An 18,154-nucleotide genomic window follows, 5' to 3' on the forward strand; every position below is an offset into this window, starting at 1 on the left:
TTCTATCTCATTCGAGAACACCGTGATCACTCCATCCATGGAAGCGCGTAGCCTTGGTGTAGTTGTCGACAATCAACTCTCCTTCACAGCCCACGTTGCTAACACAACACGATCATGCAGATTCGCCCTTCACAACATTCGGAGGATTCGGCCATTTCTCTCTAGGGAGGCCACTCAGGTCCTTGTCCAGTCCCTTGTCATCTCAAGACTGGACTACTGCAACTCCCTACTGGCTGGTCTTCCTTTGCATGTCATCAAACCCCTGCAACTGATCCAGAACGCTGCAGCTCGGCTGGTCTTCAACCTTCCCAAGTTCAGCCACGTCACTCCCTTGCTGTGCTCCCTCCACTGGCTTCCGGTAGCTGCCCGCATCAAATATAAAACCCTGGTGCTGGCCTACAAAGCAAAGAATGGTCCAGCTCCTCCTTACTTGATGGCCATGGTAAAACCCAGAAGCATACCTAGAGCCCTCCGTGCCTCAAGTATGACTCGTCTTGACCCTCTATCATCCAGGACACATGGGAGACAAGCATCCAGACTTTTCTCTGTCCTGGCTCCAAGGTGGTGGAATGAACTTCCCTTGTGTGTCCGAACATCGGAGTCACTTGCTGTCTTCAGACGCCGACTGAACACCCACGTCTTTCAAGTGCACTTTACATAATTATGCTTCGTCTATTGTGCTTTATCGTCTCTTTCCTCAGGTGCTTGTTACAGGTATTGCTTACTGTCTCAGGTATTGTGCATAATTGGGTTATAGGAATTGCTTACTGTCTTTTTCCTCAGGTGATGTGTATATTCAGGTATAATAATGACTTGGCATAATTGTTAGGTATCATATGACTTTCGTCTAGTGGTTTTTCCAGCTTAGAGTAACTTGTGTTCAGGACTACCTACCTTGGAGATTCCAAGCAACTACGTAGCACTTTTGTAAGTCGCTCTGGATAAGAGCGTCTGCTAAATGCTATAAATGTAAATGTAAATGTAGTGGATACCACTGAAGGTAAAGGTGGCTACTGTCCGACTACATACAAGTTCCTCATGCCTGCTGTTCTGTAATAATCACACTGGTCTAACATTAGTGATGTAACACCAGGATCACTCCAGTGGTATTAGTGATGTAACACCAGGATCACTCTAGTGGTATTAGTGATGTAATACCAGCATCACTCTAGTGGTATTAGTGATGTAATACCAGCATCACTCTAGTGGTATTAGTGATGTAATACCAGCATCATTCTGGTGTCATTAGTGATGTAATACCAGCACCACTCCGGTGTCATTAGTGATGTAATACCAGCACTACTCCGGTGTCATTAGTGATGTAATACCAGCACCACTCCGGTGTCATTAGTGATGTAATACCAGCACCACTCCGGTGTCATTAGTGATGTAATACCAGCATCACTCCGGTGTCATTACTGATGTAATACCAGCATCACTCCGGCGCCATTACTGATGTAATACCAGCATCACTCCGGCGCCATTACTGATGTAATACCAGCATCACTCCGGCGCCATTACTGATGTAATACCAGCATCACTCCGGCGCCATTACTGATGTAATACCAGCATCACTCCGGCGCCATTACTGATGTAATACCAGCATCACTCCGGCGCCATTACTGATGTAATACCAGCATCACTCCGGCGCCATTACTGATGTAATACCAGCATCACTCTGGCGCCATTACTGATGTAATACCAGCATCACTCTGGCGCCATTACTGATGTAATACCAGCATCACTCTGGCGCCATTACTGATGTAATACCAGCATCACTCTGGCGCCATTACTGATGTAATACCAGCATCACTCTGGCGCCATTAGTGATGTAATACCAGCATCACTCTGGCGCCATTAGTGATGTAATACCAGCATCACTCTGGCGCCATTAGTGATGTAATACCAGCATCACTCTGGCGCCATTAGTGATGTAATACCAGCATCACTCTGGCGCCATTAGTGATGTAATACCAGCATCACTCTGGCGCCATTAGTGATGTAATACCAGCATCACTCTGGCGCCATTAGTGATGTAATACCAGCATCACTCTGGCGCCATTAGTGATGTAATACCAGCATCACTCTGGCGCCATTAGTGATGTAATACCAGCATCACTCTGGCGCCATTAGTGATGTAATACCAGCATCACTCTGGCGCCATTAGTGATGTAATACCAGCATCACTCTGGCGCCATTAGTGATGTAATACCAGCATCACTCTGGCGCCATTAGTGATGTAATACCAGCATCACTCTGGCGCCATTAGTGATGTAATACCAGCATCACTCTGGCGCCATTAGTGATGTAATACCAGCATCACTCTGGCGCCATTAGTGATGTAATACCAGCATCACTCTGGCGCCATTAGTGATGTAATACCAGCATCACTCTGGCGTCATTAGTGATGTAATACCAGCATCACTCTGGCGCCATTAGTGATGTAATACCAGCATCACTCTGGCGCCATTAGTGATGTAATACCAGCATCACTCTGGCGCCATTAGTGATGTAATACCAGCATCACTCTGGCGCCATTAGTGATGTAATACCAGCATCACTCTGGTGTCATTAGTGATGTAATACCAGCATCACTCTGGTGTCATTAGTGATGTAATACCAGCATCACTCTGGTGTCATTAGTGATGTAATACCAGCATTACTCTGGTGTTATCAGTGATGTAATACCAGCATCACTCTGGTGTCATTAGTGATGTAATACCAGCATCACTCTTGTGTCATTGGTGAGTGTGAGATTTGAGAAGAGACCAGGCCAGTGGTGCTCATGTCTTATGTTACGACAAGAAATGGACTGTCACACACACACACACACACACACAATGTGATAAACAAGTTATTCTGAGTATTACCAGTGTGTCTCAGAAGTGTGGAGGAACGTACCAGAGATGTTGATAACTTTCTCCATCCTGGGATGCTTTTTGATTCTGCAGGTGAAGATATTGGTGCCACTGTCTGCAGTGATGCTGTGTCTGACGGTGTAGAGCCCATCATTGTGGGTCTCCACATCTCCAGGAAGATGTTCTCGTCCACCAATGAACCACTGCAAATGAGGCTCAGACTCCCAGCCTGTAGTTTCACACAGTAGTCTGATCCCTCCTGGGACATCTGTGCCCTCTACAATGATCTGTGGGTTTGTTCCGATACCTGTGGATTAAGCAACCAAAGCATTCCAGATTAACTAGTTTAAAGTATACTGGTATAACAAATCATCGTGACACGGTTAATGACGGAGAAGTGATGATGTTCATCACTCTCAACCTATGGCTAAGTTGATACAATAGCACTTTGTTAACTAATGTTTTTTAAATACTTTTTAAATACAAAAATTCTACAGTTGTTGCCATAAGTTTTGAGAATGACATTTGGTTTTCACAAAGTTTGTTTTAATGGTGGCAATTTGTATTGACTCTAGATTGTGAATTAGTGATTAGATTAATTGCAATTAATTGAAAAGTCATTCCCTGTTATGAAAATGATCTCATCACAAAAGTTACTGCATTCTAACCACTGCATTTCAGCCCTACAAAATAGCCTGCTAACGTAATTTCAGTGATGATCTTGTTAGCTCAGGAGAAAAGGTTAATGGGGACAAGACAGTTGATATCACTCTGTCATGCTGATTAGAAGAGCAGACTGGTTGTTTTTAAGTTTTCTTCTGTTAACCATGGTTACCTCTAAGGAGACATGTACAGTCATCATTGCATCAAAAGGGTTTCACAGGCAAGGACAGTGCTGCTTGTAAGATAGCACCCCAATCAACCATTTATCCAATCAAGGATAGTTGTTAATTGCAGCCTAGAAAGTTTCAGGGCACCAAGAAAGTCAAGCAAGTGTCAGTTAGCTAGTTAGCTAACTAAACATGTTGAAGAGATAGGACTGCTCTGCTTTGACAAAGTTAATGAAATCAGTTCCCAGTCATGGTCCTGTGGTAGGGAACTGGTCTTGTGACCAGAGGGTCCTGGGTTCAATTCCCAGGCCTGAGGCCATGACTGAGGTGCCCTTGAACTCCCCGGGTGCCGGGCTAGGGCTGCCTACTCTGTTACATCCTCTGTTCATCTTCACATTTTTGTTTTGCTGTGCATTTTTTCCCTGCCATTTTGAGAGCAAACTTGACACAAATTGTTTATTGAAATGATCTTGTCCTGACTGGGAAGCGTGAAGTGTTTTCATCTCACGCATTTGACGAAAACACCGGGATGAACTCAAGGTAAGCGAACAGCACATTAAAAACATAAACACAAACTTCGATATAAACATAAGTCGTGATATGTTTCAGGACTTTGTCACGGTTGGAGGAGGTGGCCACACACTACGAGCTCTGTTATGTACACAGCTGTTGTTTTCTAGGTGAAAAGTAGATAAACTCTGTTATCAACACTCATTACAACGCCACTGACCTGCGCTCACTTTTAGGAAGAAAATAACAGACAGTGTCAGTAGTTTTGAAGCCTCCCTCAGTCGTGTGCGGTGCCTTTGCTGCACCTCGTATGTGGTTTATTCCAAAACGTGTGACAGAAGACCGCGTCTCACCAACGAGACTCAAAGCAGTCACTTCATGCCGCTATAAATGTTAGTGGCTTGCTAGGCTTGTAAACAAACCACACACCACGAAGATGTAGCAGTGTGTCGCCCACAGAGCTGATGAGGTAACCGGGCCACGACACACACCGTTAGTGCAGGTGAGAGTGCGGATCGGATGGGGGCTCAGACCTCTCCCGAATCGTATCTGGATAAAACACAGTTTGAATGGCCCTGGTGTGAGGGCGCCCTAAGAATCGCATGAGGCTCGAGAGCCGCGGGTTGGCCACTCCTGCACTAGTGTGTGTGTGTGCGTGTGCGTGTGTGTGTTCTCACTGCACAGATGGGTAAAATGCGGAGGACAAATTTAGATTGCGGTGAAAATCACAATTGACAAATATAGCACATTTACATGTTTTTATATAAGCATTGAAAGCCCGTGAGAATTCAGCTAACGTTAGCACCAAGCTAGCATGTATTAGCTGAACTTCCCGGGTGCCGTAATGCTGCCGTAATAATGTAATGCTGCTGTAATTTGTGTGCTGTAGCTTTATAAAATGAACCCCGTTATCCACTTGCCCATCATTTGGATTTTGTAGGTGAAGGATTTTAAAAGTGTTGGGGTCAGTTTTACTAATCCCACTCGAGCTAATCCCACAGAGAAACAACCTTTCACTACAGCAGATAAGGAGGTCAGTCTGAAGAAGGCCACGGAGCTGAATCTGTTTTTATTTAATCTACCCTTAATCTACATAATATAAGGTATGTTCATATTTTAAGTCTGTAGTATTTAATATTAAAATAGTACGTAATGTTTCTAGTGCTGAACAGTTAAGCCCAGTTCACACTACACGATTTTAGGCTGGTCTTTCAGTCGCCGACTGATCGCCGACAAAAACTGTGGTCGGAGGCTAATCGGCGATCACTCGTCGCTCGCTCAGTCGTGTAGTGTGAACTGCTGAAAGACGCTCGCCGAGTCGTCGCCGACTGGTCGCCGACTGGTCGCAAACGACTGGCAGATATCTAGCATGTTTAATATCTAGCAGTCGGCGACTGAAAGTCGGCAGCAGCGTCTAGCTACAGCCAATGGGAACGCGGAGAGAGAACCGCGGCACCGCTGAAGATATCTCTGAAGAATGTAAAAAACTTTCAAGAATGCTTTCAAAACAGTAACCCAGCAAACACACAAAATCCTCACCTTTCTTACAACTTTACTACAACACTGTGTTTAAGTTATTGTGACAGCACTGGAGAAATAGTGCGATTGATTATATGTTCACTGCAACGGAGAGATGAAATAATTCTGGCAACTTGGGACTATGGAGTGTATAAACGGTAAAAAAATAACAATAACGAAAATGTGGAGTACATGTACATTGTTTTTTTCTTCTACGTGGTGTTGCTGGTTCTGGGAGAGTTTCGTTTTCGTGTTCTCGTGTTTTTGGACGGCAGCCAGATGAGTCGGCGATTCTCCAGTCGTTCCCCAGTCGTGTAATTCGTGAGCCCGCGTCGCCGATCAGTCATGTAGTGTGAACGCCACAACAACTGAAAGACTCGCGATTACAGCACGACCAGTCGTGTAGTGCGGACGGCACAAAAACCTGACGACTGAAAAGTCGTGTAGTGTGAACCAGGCTTTACCTGTGTTGACTCCTGTGCTAACACATTTTGTGATGCTTTTAAAATATTTTAGGTGTTTCCTGAAGTTGTTGTCTCTGATGAAGCCCCTTCAGACTGTTTGGAACATCTGGAAAAGTTTGTCTGGAGAAGAAAAGATGAGTGCTGGCATGAGTCCTGCATCATCCCAACAATGAAGCATCCCGAGATGATTCATGTGTGGGGTTGCTTCTCATCCAGGCAAATGGGTTTTCCTCAAAAGTTTGCCTAAGAACATTGAACACCATGAATGAGGAAGTGTCATCTCATAACGATCCAGGAACAATTTGGAGATGAACAATTGTTTTTCCATTATGATGGAGCACCAAGTCAAAGGAAAAAGTGATGACCAAGTGGCTCAGTCCATGGCTAGGAAACACTCTAGTTCTCAGTCCATGGCTAGGAAACACTCCAGTTCTCAGTCCAATTGAGAACCTGTGGTCAGTCCTCCACACCACAGATACTCCACCACATACCATATATTCAAAACTACTCCACACCAAAAATGCTTCACTCCATGACACACTACAGATACTCCACACCAGACAAAACACATTTGTTTGATATGAAGTAACAAACAGGTAATGGTTTAAGTTGGCTACTTCATATTTATTGTTTTTTTAAAACTAGATAAATTATTTCATCCTTGAGGAAAAAACAGGAATAGATAAACTTGGATTTGTATACAGCTTATAAATTTCAACAGTTGGTGGCTTGTTGGTTAGTATGTTTTCCTCTCAGCACAGCGGTCAAGTTTTCAAGGCCCTATCTGAGTGGAGATGCCCAGTAGTGGGTGGTGGTGTCCTCTCTCCCCTTTCTGCACCTGATTTGGTCCTCTGATGTTAAATGTGTTAAGATGAGGCATGAAATTATTTTATTAGGGTCTAAGGATACAGTGATGAAAGCAGTGGAACCAATCACAAAAACAGATTCAGACCACAGAAGGATCCCCATCACGATCACTAGATCACCATCACTATCAATCAATCAATCAAATTTTATTTATATAGCGCTTTTTACAACAGTTGTCACAAAGCAGCTTTACAAGTGTCTGAGTCCAATCCCCCAGTGAGCAAGCCAAGGGGCGACAGTGGCAAGGAAAAACTCCCTAAGGGTATGAGGAAGAAACCTTGAGAGGAACCAAGACTCAGGGGGATACTAGATCACTAGATCACCATCACTAGGTGCACAAATCAGGCATTTAATTTGAATCAGAAAACTAACTTTCAGGCTTCAAAATCAGACATTGAACAATGAAATCTCATTTCTAAATTTAATTTATTAGTAATTGATTTAATTGTATTCATGTTCATGTGATCGAGTACTGTCATTCAATTTAACAGAACTGTCATATCTGGCTCCACGCCCACTTGTCAGTTGTCTTTGTTTTCATATTCCATGTGCTTAGTGATGTCATTTCAGTTGTCACACCTGTTAATTTTTCACTCTACCCCTCGTTAGTGTTATCACCTGTGTCTGGTTTAGTTTCATCAATATCTTGTGTATTTATGCCCCTGGTTTTCAGTTCTTGTTTGCTGGTCTCTGTTTTCTGTTGGTGTCCATTAAAAGAATTGAGTTTATCTTGTGTGTTCCTTGTCATGATGTATCATCATGCTGGTGGGGAAAAAACCCCATACTAAAATTACTAGATCTAATGCATGTCCGCTATCATGAGTGGGATTAGTACCGTGCTGGTGTTAAAATGTAGTGTTTTTAAGTCCATAGGGGTTTTGTCTAAAGTCCTCCCATATAAAAGCTACTCCCCTATAAAATTCTAACCAAATTACCGAGAATGACAAAGTAAAATTACGTTTCAGATATTTATTTGTAATGCACTAATCTTTTATCGTTTGCATGGCGTGTTGCAGGTACCACAGATTCAATGTTAAAATGTTATTTTCGGATGCTTCTTGAATTCACAAATAGTACACAAATTTCAACATTAACAACAAAATTACTATTTTTAAACGCTTAGCGATTACACGTTAAAATTGTGCGCACACACATATAATCGTATCGGTAGATAAAAGGTAATTGTCCCAAAGTTCATTTGGTCAGTAAATTCTACATTTATTCGTTAGGTTGTCTGAGAACAGGCAACTATATGTGAACTAGTCTGATTACTCTAAAACATTAAGTGTGCGTACATTTGGATTAAAAACCCACTAGGATTAGATCATTTAAATAAACTCTAAGTACTGGTGATTGTTAAACTGTGACTAGATGCTCGGATTTGAATATTTGCAGATGTTTTTCAGTTTTGACATCCCACAACACAGCAGGACACTTTAACATGACTTTTCTCTTACCGGTAATGTTCATCTGTTTCTCCCATTTGTGCTGACCCAGTTTCATCTCGCAGGTGACGGTGGGAGTCCCGTGCGCAGTGACGTGGAGACTCACGTTAAAGCCCACTCTGGCTCTGTGAGACTTCTTATATCCACCAGACAGTTCTACTCTGTTACTGTTCAACACACGTAGCTCAGGTTCGGGATTCCAGCCTGTAGTTTCACACAGTAGGCTGATCCCTCCTGAGCCATCAGTGCCCAACACAGAGATCTCTGGAGGTGTTCCAATATCTGTGTATTAGGAGATCATAAAACAGCTCAGTATTGTACACATGAGAAACAAGGATCATGTTCTGATGACACACAGAGCCCTAAAGATCCTTTAACCAGGAAGCAGTAATGTGTTTTGATGTAATACCAGCATCACTCTGGTGTCATTAGTGATGTAATACCAGCATCACTCTGGTGTCATTAGTGATGTAATACCAGCGTCACTCTGGTGTCATTAGTGATGTAATACCAGCGTCACTCTGGTGTCATTAGTGATGTAATACCAGCGTCACTCTGGTGTCATTAGTGATGTAATACCAGCGTCACTCTGGTGTCATTAGTGATGTAATACCAGCGTCACTCTGGTGTCATTAGTGATGTAATACCAGCGTCACTCTGGTGTCATTAGTGATGTAATACCAGCATCACTCTGGTGTCATTAGTGATGTAATACCAGCATCACTCTGGTGTCATTAGTGATGTAATACCAGCATCACTCTGGTGTCATTAGTGATGTAATACCAGCATCACTCTGGTGTCATTAGTGATGTAATACCAGCATCACTCTGGTGTCATTAGTGATGTAACACCAGCATCACTCTGGTGTCATTAGTGGTGTAACACCAGCATCACTCTGGTGTCATTAGTGGTGTAACACCAGCATCACTCTGGTGTCATTAGTGATGTAATACCAGCATCACTCTGGTGTCATTAGTGATGTAATACCAGCATCACTCTGGTGTCATTAGTGATGTAACACCAGCATCACTCTGGTGTCATTAGTGATGTAACACCAGCATCACTCTGGTGTCATTAGTGGTGTAACACCAGCATCACTCTGGTGTCATTAGTGATGTAATACCAGCATCACTCTGGTGTCATTAGTGATGTAACACCAGCATCACTCTGGTGTCATTAGTGATGTAACACCAGCATCACTCTGGTGTCATTAGTGATGTAACACCAGCATCACTCTGGTGTCATTAGTGATGTAACACCAGCATCACTCTGGTGTCATTAGTGATGTAACACCAGCATCACTCTGGTGTCATTAGTGATGTAATACCAGCATCACTCTGGTGTCATTAGTGATGTAATACCAGTATCACTCTGGTGTCATTAGTGATGTAATACCAGCATCACTCTGGTGTCATTAGTGATGTAATACCAGCATCACTCTGGTGTCATTAGTGATGTAATACCAGCATCACTCTGGTGTCATTAGTGATGTAATACCAGCATCACTCTGGTGGTATTAGTGATGTAATACCAGCATCACTCTGGTGTCATTAGTGATGTAATACCAGCATCACTCTGGTGTCATTAGTGATGTAATACCAGCATCACTCTGGTGTCATTAGTGATGTAATACCAGCATCACTCTGGTGTCATTAGTGATGTAATACCAGCATCACTCTGGTGTCATTAGTGATGTAATACCAGCATCACTCTGGTGTCATTAGTGATGTAATACCAGCATCACTCTGGTGTCATTAGTGATGTAATACCAGCATCACTCTGGTGTCATTAGTGATGTAATACCAGCATCACTCTGGTGTCATTAGTGATGTAATACCAGCATCACTCTGGTGTCATTAGTGATGTAATACCAGCATCACTCTGGTGTCATTAGTGATGTAATACCAGCATCACTCTGGTGTCATTAGTGATGTAATACCAGCATCACTCTGGTGTCATTAGTGATGTAATACCAGCATCATTCTGGTGGTATTAGTGATGTAATACCAGCATCAGTCTGTGGTGCTATATTGCTAAGCAACAGAGAAATTCAGGGAGATTCAACAGGGAAAACAGCAAAATCCAAATGAAGTCATACCTGCTTTATTACCAGAGTTGTCCAAAATTACACTGATATCTTTCTTCATCCTGGGATGCTGTTTGACTCTGCAGATGAAGATGCCGTTTTTGTGTGTAGTGATGCGGTATCTGACGGTGTAGAGATTGTTGTCTTGGAGGTTCTCCACATCTCCAGCAGGAAGTTCTACTCCACCACTGAACCACTGCAACTGAGGCTCAGACTTCCAGCCTGTAGTTTCACACAGTAGTTTGATCCCTCCTGAGACATCTGTGCCCTCTACAATGATCTGTGGGTTTGATCCGATACCTGTGGATTAAGGGATCAAAGTGGGAGACAGAAGAACAAACCTGTGTGGTCTGTACTGGTCTAGAATCATATTTATTTAATACAACACAGATGCTTCACTCCACCACACACAGGCACCGATCCTGTTCACACTAAGAGACCATGAACCACTTCAATTTTTTTAATTAGACGTGGATTTTTAATGTGACTTGAAAGTAGTTTGAGTTTGATAATTCAGTTTTGACAGCATTACAACTAAAAGTTCAGAATTGGTATTGGCTAGTTACTATGGTAACATGCTGTGAAGTCAACATGGAGTCTCGGGAAGCAGCTTTACTGCTGAGCCAATGAACATGAGGTCTGATAAAATGAGGTCTGGTCTGATCTAATCCTGGGCTTCCTGTTTTAAGAAGGTGGATTGCTGGGCTACATCTCATGATAATTTATGATACAGGTGTAGTATTTGGTGTATGATACAGGTCAAGTATTTCAACCCTAGCCTTGTAGGTACCGGTCCAATAACAGACTTCTTCCATGTATTGTACATGTTGAACGACTGAAATAATTGAGCTAAACCCGTTCTTAACCGATACAGCACACGTTAAGATCATGTTCACTTAAGCCAGGAACATCAGGTGCTTTATAAATCTTAAAGACAGCTACAGGGTTCTTAGGTCCACTGGAACAAATGGTACTGATCCAGAATGTCTTTAGTATGATATTCTGATCTGAACTGGGACCCAGTTGGCCCGTATAGGGTGGAGGACAAGTACTGCTCTGGTGTTTCATGCAATTCAATGGCTCAATGTGTAGAATGGTAGAACCAAACTAATACTTATTTAGGCAGAGTATGCAAATCAATTTATTTAGGAATTAGGAATTTTGTCTTGAATTGTGCTAGTCTGCCTTTTGTCATCCATTAACTGGATCTGGGGAGATAGGCAACAACTCTCCCCCTCTTTTTCTCCTCCTTTCTCTATCTCTCTCCACCCTTGGAGAACCTCCTGTCTGGGCAGAGGTAATGAATATTCAGTAATCGAAGTCCAATGGTCAATGGCGTAGTGACCAAGAAAGTGTTCTACGACAACGCCCCTAAAAGGAGTTAAAAACCCTTGCTCAAGGAGAAACAAGGGACTCGCAAAATAACTCGTTGGAAAAATGCCAAAACACCGTGACCAACAGTCAGCTGAAGTGATGCCAAAAGACCGCAACTAAGCTCGAACTGAGTCCAACTACTAAGAAGATTCTTCTTTATTATATTTTATCTTCTTTATTTTATCTTCTTTTTATCTTCTTTATTTTATTTTCTCGAGAAAAGTATTTAACCTAGTTTATGTGTCGTCGTCAAACTTACTTTAATTTCAACTAGTCTTTCAAGTCAAGTTAAACTTTTCTTAAAGTTACAGTTAATTCTGTTTGGCCAACAGACACTGATTTTAGTTTAACTCCAAGTACACCTCCTCAAGTGAACTGCAACAAGTTTGACTGCGACCCTCCAGCCGCAACTGTGACGTCACTGCTAATTCTCCATGATTTGAGCAATCTCAGAAAGGCCGGCTCCGCTTAGCCATCGTAGGAGTGAACAAACCTTGAACGTGTATCGGTTGATCCGCCTTCATCCCCGAACTCACACACGGGTGTGCCTGGGCTACATCACAGTAAGACGCTCAAGAGTTCACATGCTGTTTTGAGGTTGCCGGTTCAATCTGTTGTCTCCCAACTTCTATCTCTCCCAGAGTCCAGATTAGTAATTGTTGTTACCATTAGCCTCTGCCAGAATGCTTCCTCTCTCCCTTCCTAATTTCCATCTAAGACTTTGTGTCCCTCCCTGGGTCCTACGGTAGTTAGAGACGTCTTAGGTTAGCCATATAATCCATTTAAAATCCCATGACTGTCGATAGTTGCTTATCATTCTGTTGTTGTTTAATTTTCTATTCTTTGTTGTTTATTATTATATCTCTGGTTTAGATTAGTAGATTTACATATAGGTTTCATTCTTGAGCCAAATCATTCCATATTGTCACGTTGAGGACCCCGGCCCCTCCCTTTTGGGCGTGTGTCAACGTTGTCTACGTGCTTTGTCTGCGTCAGTGGATATCCGTGGTTAGGGTTTTGTCGTGTGATTAATAAGTCTCACCTGTGAATCGTCTCGTGATCACGTGGGGATAATGTGGTTTGTCTATTTAATGTGCGCTTGCGCAGTGTCCTGTGCTCGTCGTTGTCTATAGTTGACACGTCTGTGTGTGTTACATGTTTTACGTGCGCTATATTGCGCAGTGTCCAAATTAAAAGTGACATTTGTTGCAAGCGAGGATTCGTGTCTCATCCTTCCCTGCTCCGCCGCGCGTCACACATATGCTATTCCTGATAATGCATCAATTGTAATATCAATCATTCAATAAATTTGGACATTTATTCATTAATCTGGTCACGGTGGTAAATACATATTTTGGTAAATGGTATTAGGTCACTCCGCAGAACCAGAACTTAACCCTTTAGTAATGAGACTGATTAAACCATATTCCACCTATTCCTGTTATCATAATATTGGTTCCTGAACTGAGATTAATTAACAAAGTACTTTCTACCTTTAAGAAATGTCAAACAAGCACAACTGTTGCAGCTGATATTGTCTCTAGTCTCTCCTGGAAATCATGTGATGCAATGAGTGAGCAGATGATGGAAAGATGATCTCCATGTTTCTCTTATTCTTTAACCAAATGTAAGTATATCAAGAGAGGTTGGAAAGACAAATTCTACAAGGCTTAAATTATCTGAAAAATGTACATGAATATGATGTGGCGTTTTTACAAGAAACATGTTTCAGCTAAGTGTCACACTTTCTGTCATGAAAAACCCAGAACCCATCTACCAATAATCCTCCCAATCACCTTGCCCTTACCAGATCATTGATCACATTCACCTGCCCATCTCTCTATTTTAATCTGTGAACAAAGCCTTCTATTGTCTCTCTATTGTCTCTGCTTTGGCTAAAGGTTCACGACCATGCTCTGCCAATCTAGTTTGTTTGTTTAGGACTCTCAGCTTCGGATCCCTCAGATGTCCTATACACGTATACTATACGTCTTATACGCGTATACCATATGTCCTATACGCATATGCTATATGTCCTATACGTTTACCCCTTTGCCTGCTACTTTGGTCATGGTCATCATCTCTGAACTTTGGGAGACCTTCGAGTGATTACAAGAGTTTCCCTGTAAATAAGAGATCTTAAGAATCTGCAAGCATCTGGCTATTGGTGTTTTCCAATAGGTGTGTTCTATTAAGAGGGCGGAGAAAAGGAGGAGATTCCACTGACCTATGAATGGATGGATAGTGGAACTGGTGAGAGTAGCAGCATTTGAGAAGGTTTCACATAAATGGCCAGAAAAACTGATCTGAGGAAATTAGGAAGGTACTCATAAGAATATCATGATATATCTTATCTGAATTTTTTTTTATCAGTACCAAAACTGAGATCGTTTACTAACTTCTATCTCCTATCTTGAATTAGGCCACGTGCGCTGCTCGGCTGCACACTGCATGTCGGTATGCTCTGTTTGTTTGTTGTTTGTGTTCGTTTCTATGTTCTTGTGACATCTAAATGATGTTTGGTTTTTGTATTTACTCGTTTTGCAACAAGTTATGGTTATTTAACTGTTTAGATGGGGGAAAAATGTAATCAAAAATGTCTGTGACTGTGTGGAACATGGTTCTGGCTGCTAATGCTACCACTAACGCAAACACACCTGAATGACAACAAGATGGGCAAGCGCGGTGAGCCAACACAAATAATCTCATACAATCGAGAGACTCTTTTGGAGTTACGAGAGCGGACTATACACAACTTTTCCACCGACATTTTGATGCTGAATACTATCCCTCGGGAGCTGATCAGAACCGAGTGGAGCACAAAACGTGGAAGGAGAGGGGTAATTAGGTAGGTAGGTAGATACTTTATTGATCCCGAAGGAAATTTAGCAATTAAGAACCGGCTACGGCGGAGATTTAAACGCCCACCGCTCCCTTCAGTTGTTCTTACAAACCTGCGCTCAATGAGCAACAAAGTTGACACCATACGGGCATACAGCAGGTACTGTAAGGAATTTATGTTTCACTGAAAGTTGGTTACAGCCGATAATGTCTGATTCGCTCTTCGAAATTTTGGGGTTTTACACTAGTACGAGCAGATAGGAACACAGACACTGGAAAGACACGGGGAGGAGGCATCTGTGTGTACATTAACGATCTCTGGTGCAGACAGCACTCCTGATATGTGACCCAAATGTGGAAATACTGGGAATGACTTTAAGACCGTTTTATTTACCCATAAATATTTATTTTTAATATTTATATTGTTTGGATGCATTTTACTTTTTGTGGTATATGCCTCTCCCGATGGAAGAGCCACTAAAGCGGCAAATACCATTGCTGACTGCGTCCATGAGTTACAACTTAAATACCCTGATGCCCCAGCAATAGTAGTTGGAGATATGAATCAGTGTCACCTGGACTCTGTGTTCCTGGTTTTGAGCAATATATTAAAAACCAAACCAGGGCAAATACCATTTTGGACAAGTGTTTTGTAAATATTACGAATGCTTATATTTCAAAATGTAGACCTCCTATTTTAAATTCGGATCATAATACCCAGGCCCGTTGACAGTCTTGCTGGGGCCCGGGACATGAATGTTTCATGTAGTTTCAAGATTGTGGACAAATAAGAGTAAGGAACAGCTTAGAGCTTGTTTTGACTGGACTGATTGGAGCATTTTTCATGAGGGCTCCTTGGATGCAAGAACAACTGCTATTAATGATTATATCAATTTCTGTGTACAGTTGGTTAACAAAATGTTGGTGCACCTCAGGGCTGTGTGAGTTCTGCTGTTCTTTTTACTCTATACACAGATGACTGTCGCTCGTCTTAAAATAATCAGTATGTGCTAAAATACTCCGATAACACTGTTTTGTTTACATTATTACATGACTCGGATAACCATGATCTACACCAACAAGGTGTTAACAAAGTAGTGACATGGAGCAAATATAATACTCTGCAAATAAACACAAAGAAAACAAAGGAAATTGCATTTGGCCAAAAACAAATCTGTTAACTCCACTATCAATAATGAGGTAATCGAACAGGTGGAGTCCTATAAATATCTTGGTGTGATGATTGATGATAGCTTATCATAGAAACACCACATCGACTACATCTGTAAAAAAAAGCAGACATAGACTTTATTTTCTCCGTCGCCTCCGATCTTTTGGAGCTACTCGGCAGATACTCCTGTTGTTCTATACCCCCCATACTCAAATAGCGGCTATCTATTTCTGGCCCGCGAGCTGTTTTGAAAAGTGTTTTTTTTTTTTTAGGAATCTTTTTTTCAATCGCGCTATCCGCTCTTATTTTGAAATCGCGCCCCGCGATCTCAAGACGATGCCGGGGATTGCCTTTATGGGAATAACACACGTAGCAGACACCCAAATGCGTTCACCCCCCCCCCCCCCCCCCCCCCATCCGTAACCGGCCCCGTCAGTGAGTGTTGAGTGTTCTGCAGTATTGCAATGCTGTGTGGTATAATTGCTTGTCCATATCCAGGGCTCTCAAGTTTTGGATTCATGTCAGAGTGTGAGAGTTGTTGATGGGGGGGGTGGCGAACGGTAATTGTTGAGCGGGGGGTTGTATATCGCGATCGATCGCCACTGGAGGGCGACATAGATATGGATCGGAGGTAAATAAACTAGATTTTTTTCTCGCCGTGTGAAATCGGAAGTGTGGCGTGTGAAGACGGTCAAATGCGTGTGTCACACGCTCAATGCGTGAGACTTGAGAGCCCTGCCATATCTGTAAAGTCAGGACTTAAATATTTGATTAAGATATGTTCAAAAATTGTGGGTCAGCCTCTAGAAAGATCATATGAGACCACTTATCATACCAACACAATGCGGCTGGCTAAAAACATAATTTTTGGTACTAATCATGTTTTGAAGAGTGAATATGTACTTCTCCCATCGGGGCGGCGTTATAGTGTTCCAAGGTTCAATAAGGTTAGACTGAAGAATTCTTTTGTACATCAGTCAATCCTTAATTTAAACAAAGAACTTAATCTATAACTTTAAAAGGTGTTGAAATATGAGTAAATGGTATACGTACTGTACAATGTTTGTGTCCTATGTGTTGTGATGCTAATGTGTTAACAGAGCTACTGTTTGTATGCAAGAAATTTCAGATCTGATCTGACAATAAAGTATTATCATCATCATAACTTTAACATTACTGTAACCTGAAGGTAGACTCTTTATGTTAATCTTCTTTAAGAATTCACTTAATTCTGTAAACACTTTTTTGTATTTTACTCAAGAATGGTAAGATTCAATTGGTCTATAATTACTTTAAATTGATGAATCTAAATAGTGTTTCTAAAGTAGAGACCTGCCAATGAGAGCAGGTCCATGGAACGGTCAAGCTAAGGTCTTTAATGCAGAGATACAGCTAGTGTTAGGCTAACCCCAGTCTGGGGTCTTTTAGAGAGAGACCTCCTTTTTCCATTTCTGGTGAATCTATATGTAGTTGATCTCAACGTTGAGATGAACACATCACCTAAATCACGCATGCCTGTTTTTCAGGAACAATAAATATACATGTTAAAGTATTACAAAACCATTCCTTTAACAAAAAAAAAATAGTTAATAGTTACACTATGGTTAAAATAGTGTAGCGAGTTGAAGGGGCATGTTTAAGTGCAGAGACTGCACCTGCAAACGATTGGAGATTGATTAGGGCAACCAGTTAAAATGAGGGGTAATGTTAGAGGAGACAGGCTTCTTTGGGTTGCGAGAACTGTGGCGAGTTGTGAGCGGTACTTAGATTGGTGTGGGAGGGAATTGTTTGCTGTGGTTAGAGCAAGCGACGATGAAGATAGTTAGCAGCCAATTTAGTTGTTCCTGTGTCAGGAGGGGAGGAACGATTGGCTCCTGTAGAAAGGTAGTTGGGCGAGTAGTTTAGGGCTTACCTGTGCTGTTGTGGAATGTAGCCTGAAAGGAGATTAGATGACGCCATAAGCCTAGACCCGGTGGGAGGGTCTTGTTCGCCAACGAGATAAGTGATAATTTTAAAACACTATCTTGTTTGTGATTTTAATTAGTGTTTATGAATTTGAAGATAGGGATGGCGAACAGTCGTGAGGTCATTTTGGTAGCCCTCTTAGTGTGAAGTGGTGTTTGCCCATTTTACAGTGTGGCATTTAAGTGGTTTGCTGTGGTGATAGTTTGCAGTGATAACGAAGTTGCA

At 42.1% G+C, this 18,154-nt stretch overlaps 1 protein-coding gene across 3 annotated transcripts in view; it reads right to left on the bottom strand.

Moving 5' to 3' along the window:
• LOC143486715 (butyrophilin-like protein 2) overlaps window positions 1-18,154 on the bottom strand; it is a 54,685-nt gene that overhangs the window by 21,499 nt on the left and 15,032 nt on the right. For all 3 annotated transcript variants that reach the window (XM_076986079.1, XM_076986080.1, XM_076986081.1), the window contains 3 exons: window positions 10,591-10,878; window positions 8,505-8,774; window positions 2,902-3,165 (listed from right to left, as the gene is read on the bottom strand). In XM_076986079.1, coding sequence (XP_076842194.1) covers window positions 2,902-3,165; window positions 8,505-8,774; window positions 10,591-10,878 — 822 coding nt within the window. The remainder of the gene's footprint in view (window positions 1-2,901; window positions 3,166-8,504; window positions 8,775-10,590; window positions 10,879-18,154) is intronic.

Source organism: Brachyhypopomus gauderio, unplaced genomic scaffold (assembly GCF_052324685.1).
Source record: "Brachyhypopomus gauderio isolate BG-103 unplaced genomic scaffold, BGAUD_0.2 sc45, whole genome shotgun sequence".
NCBI lineage: Eukaryota > Metazoa > Chordata > Actinopteri > Gymnotiformes > Hypopomidae > Brachyhypopomus > Brachyhypopomus gauderio.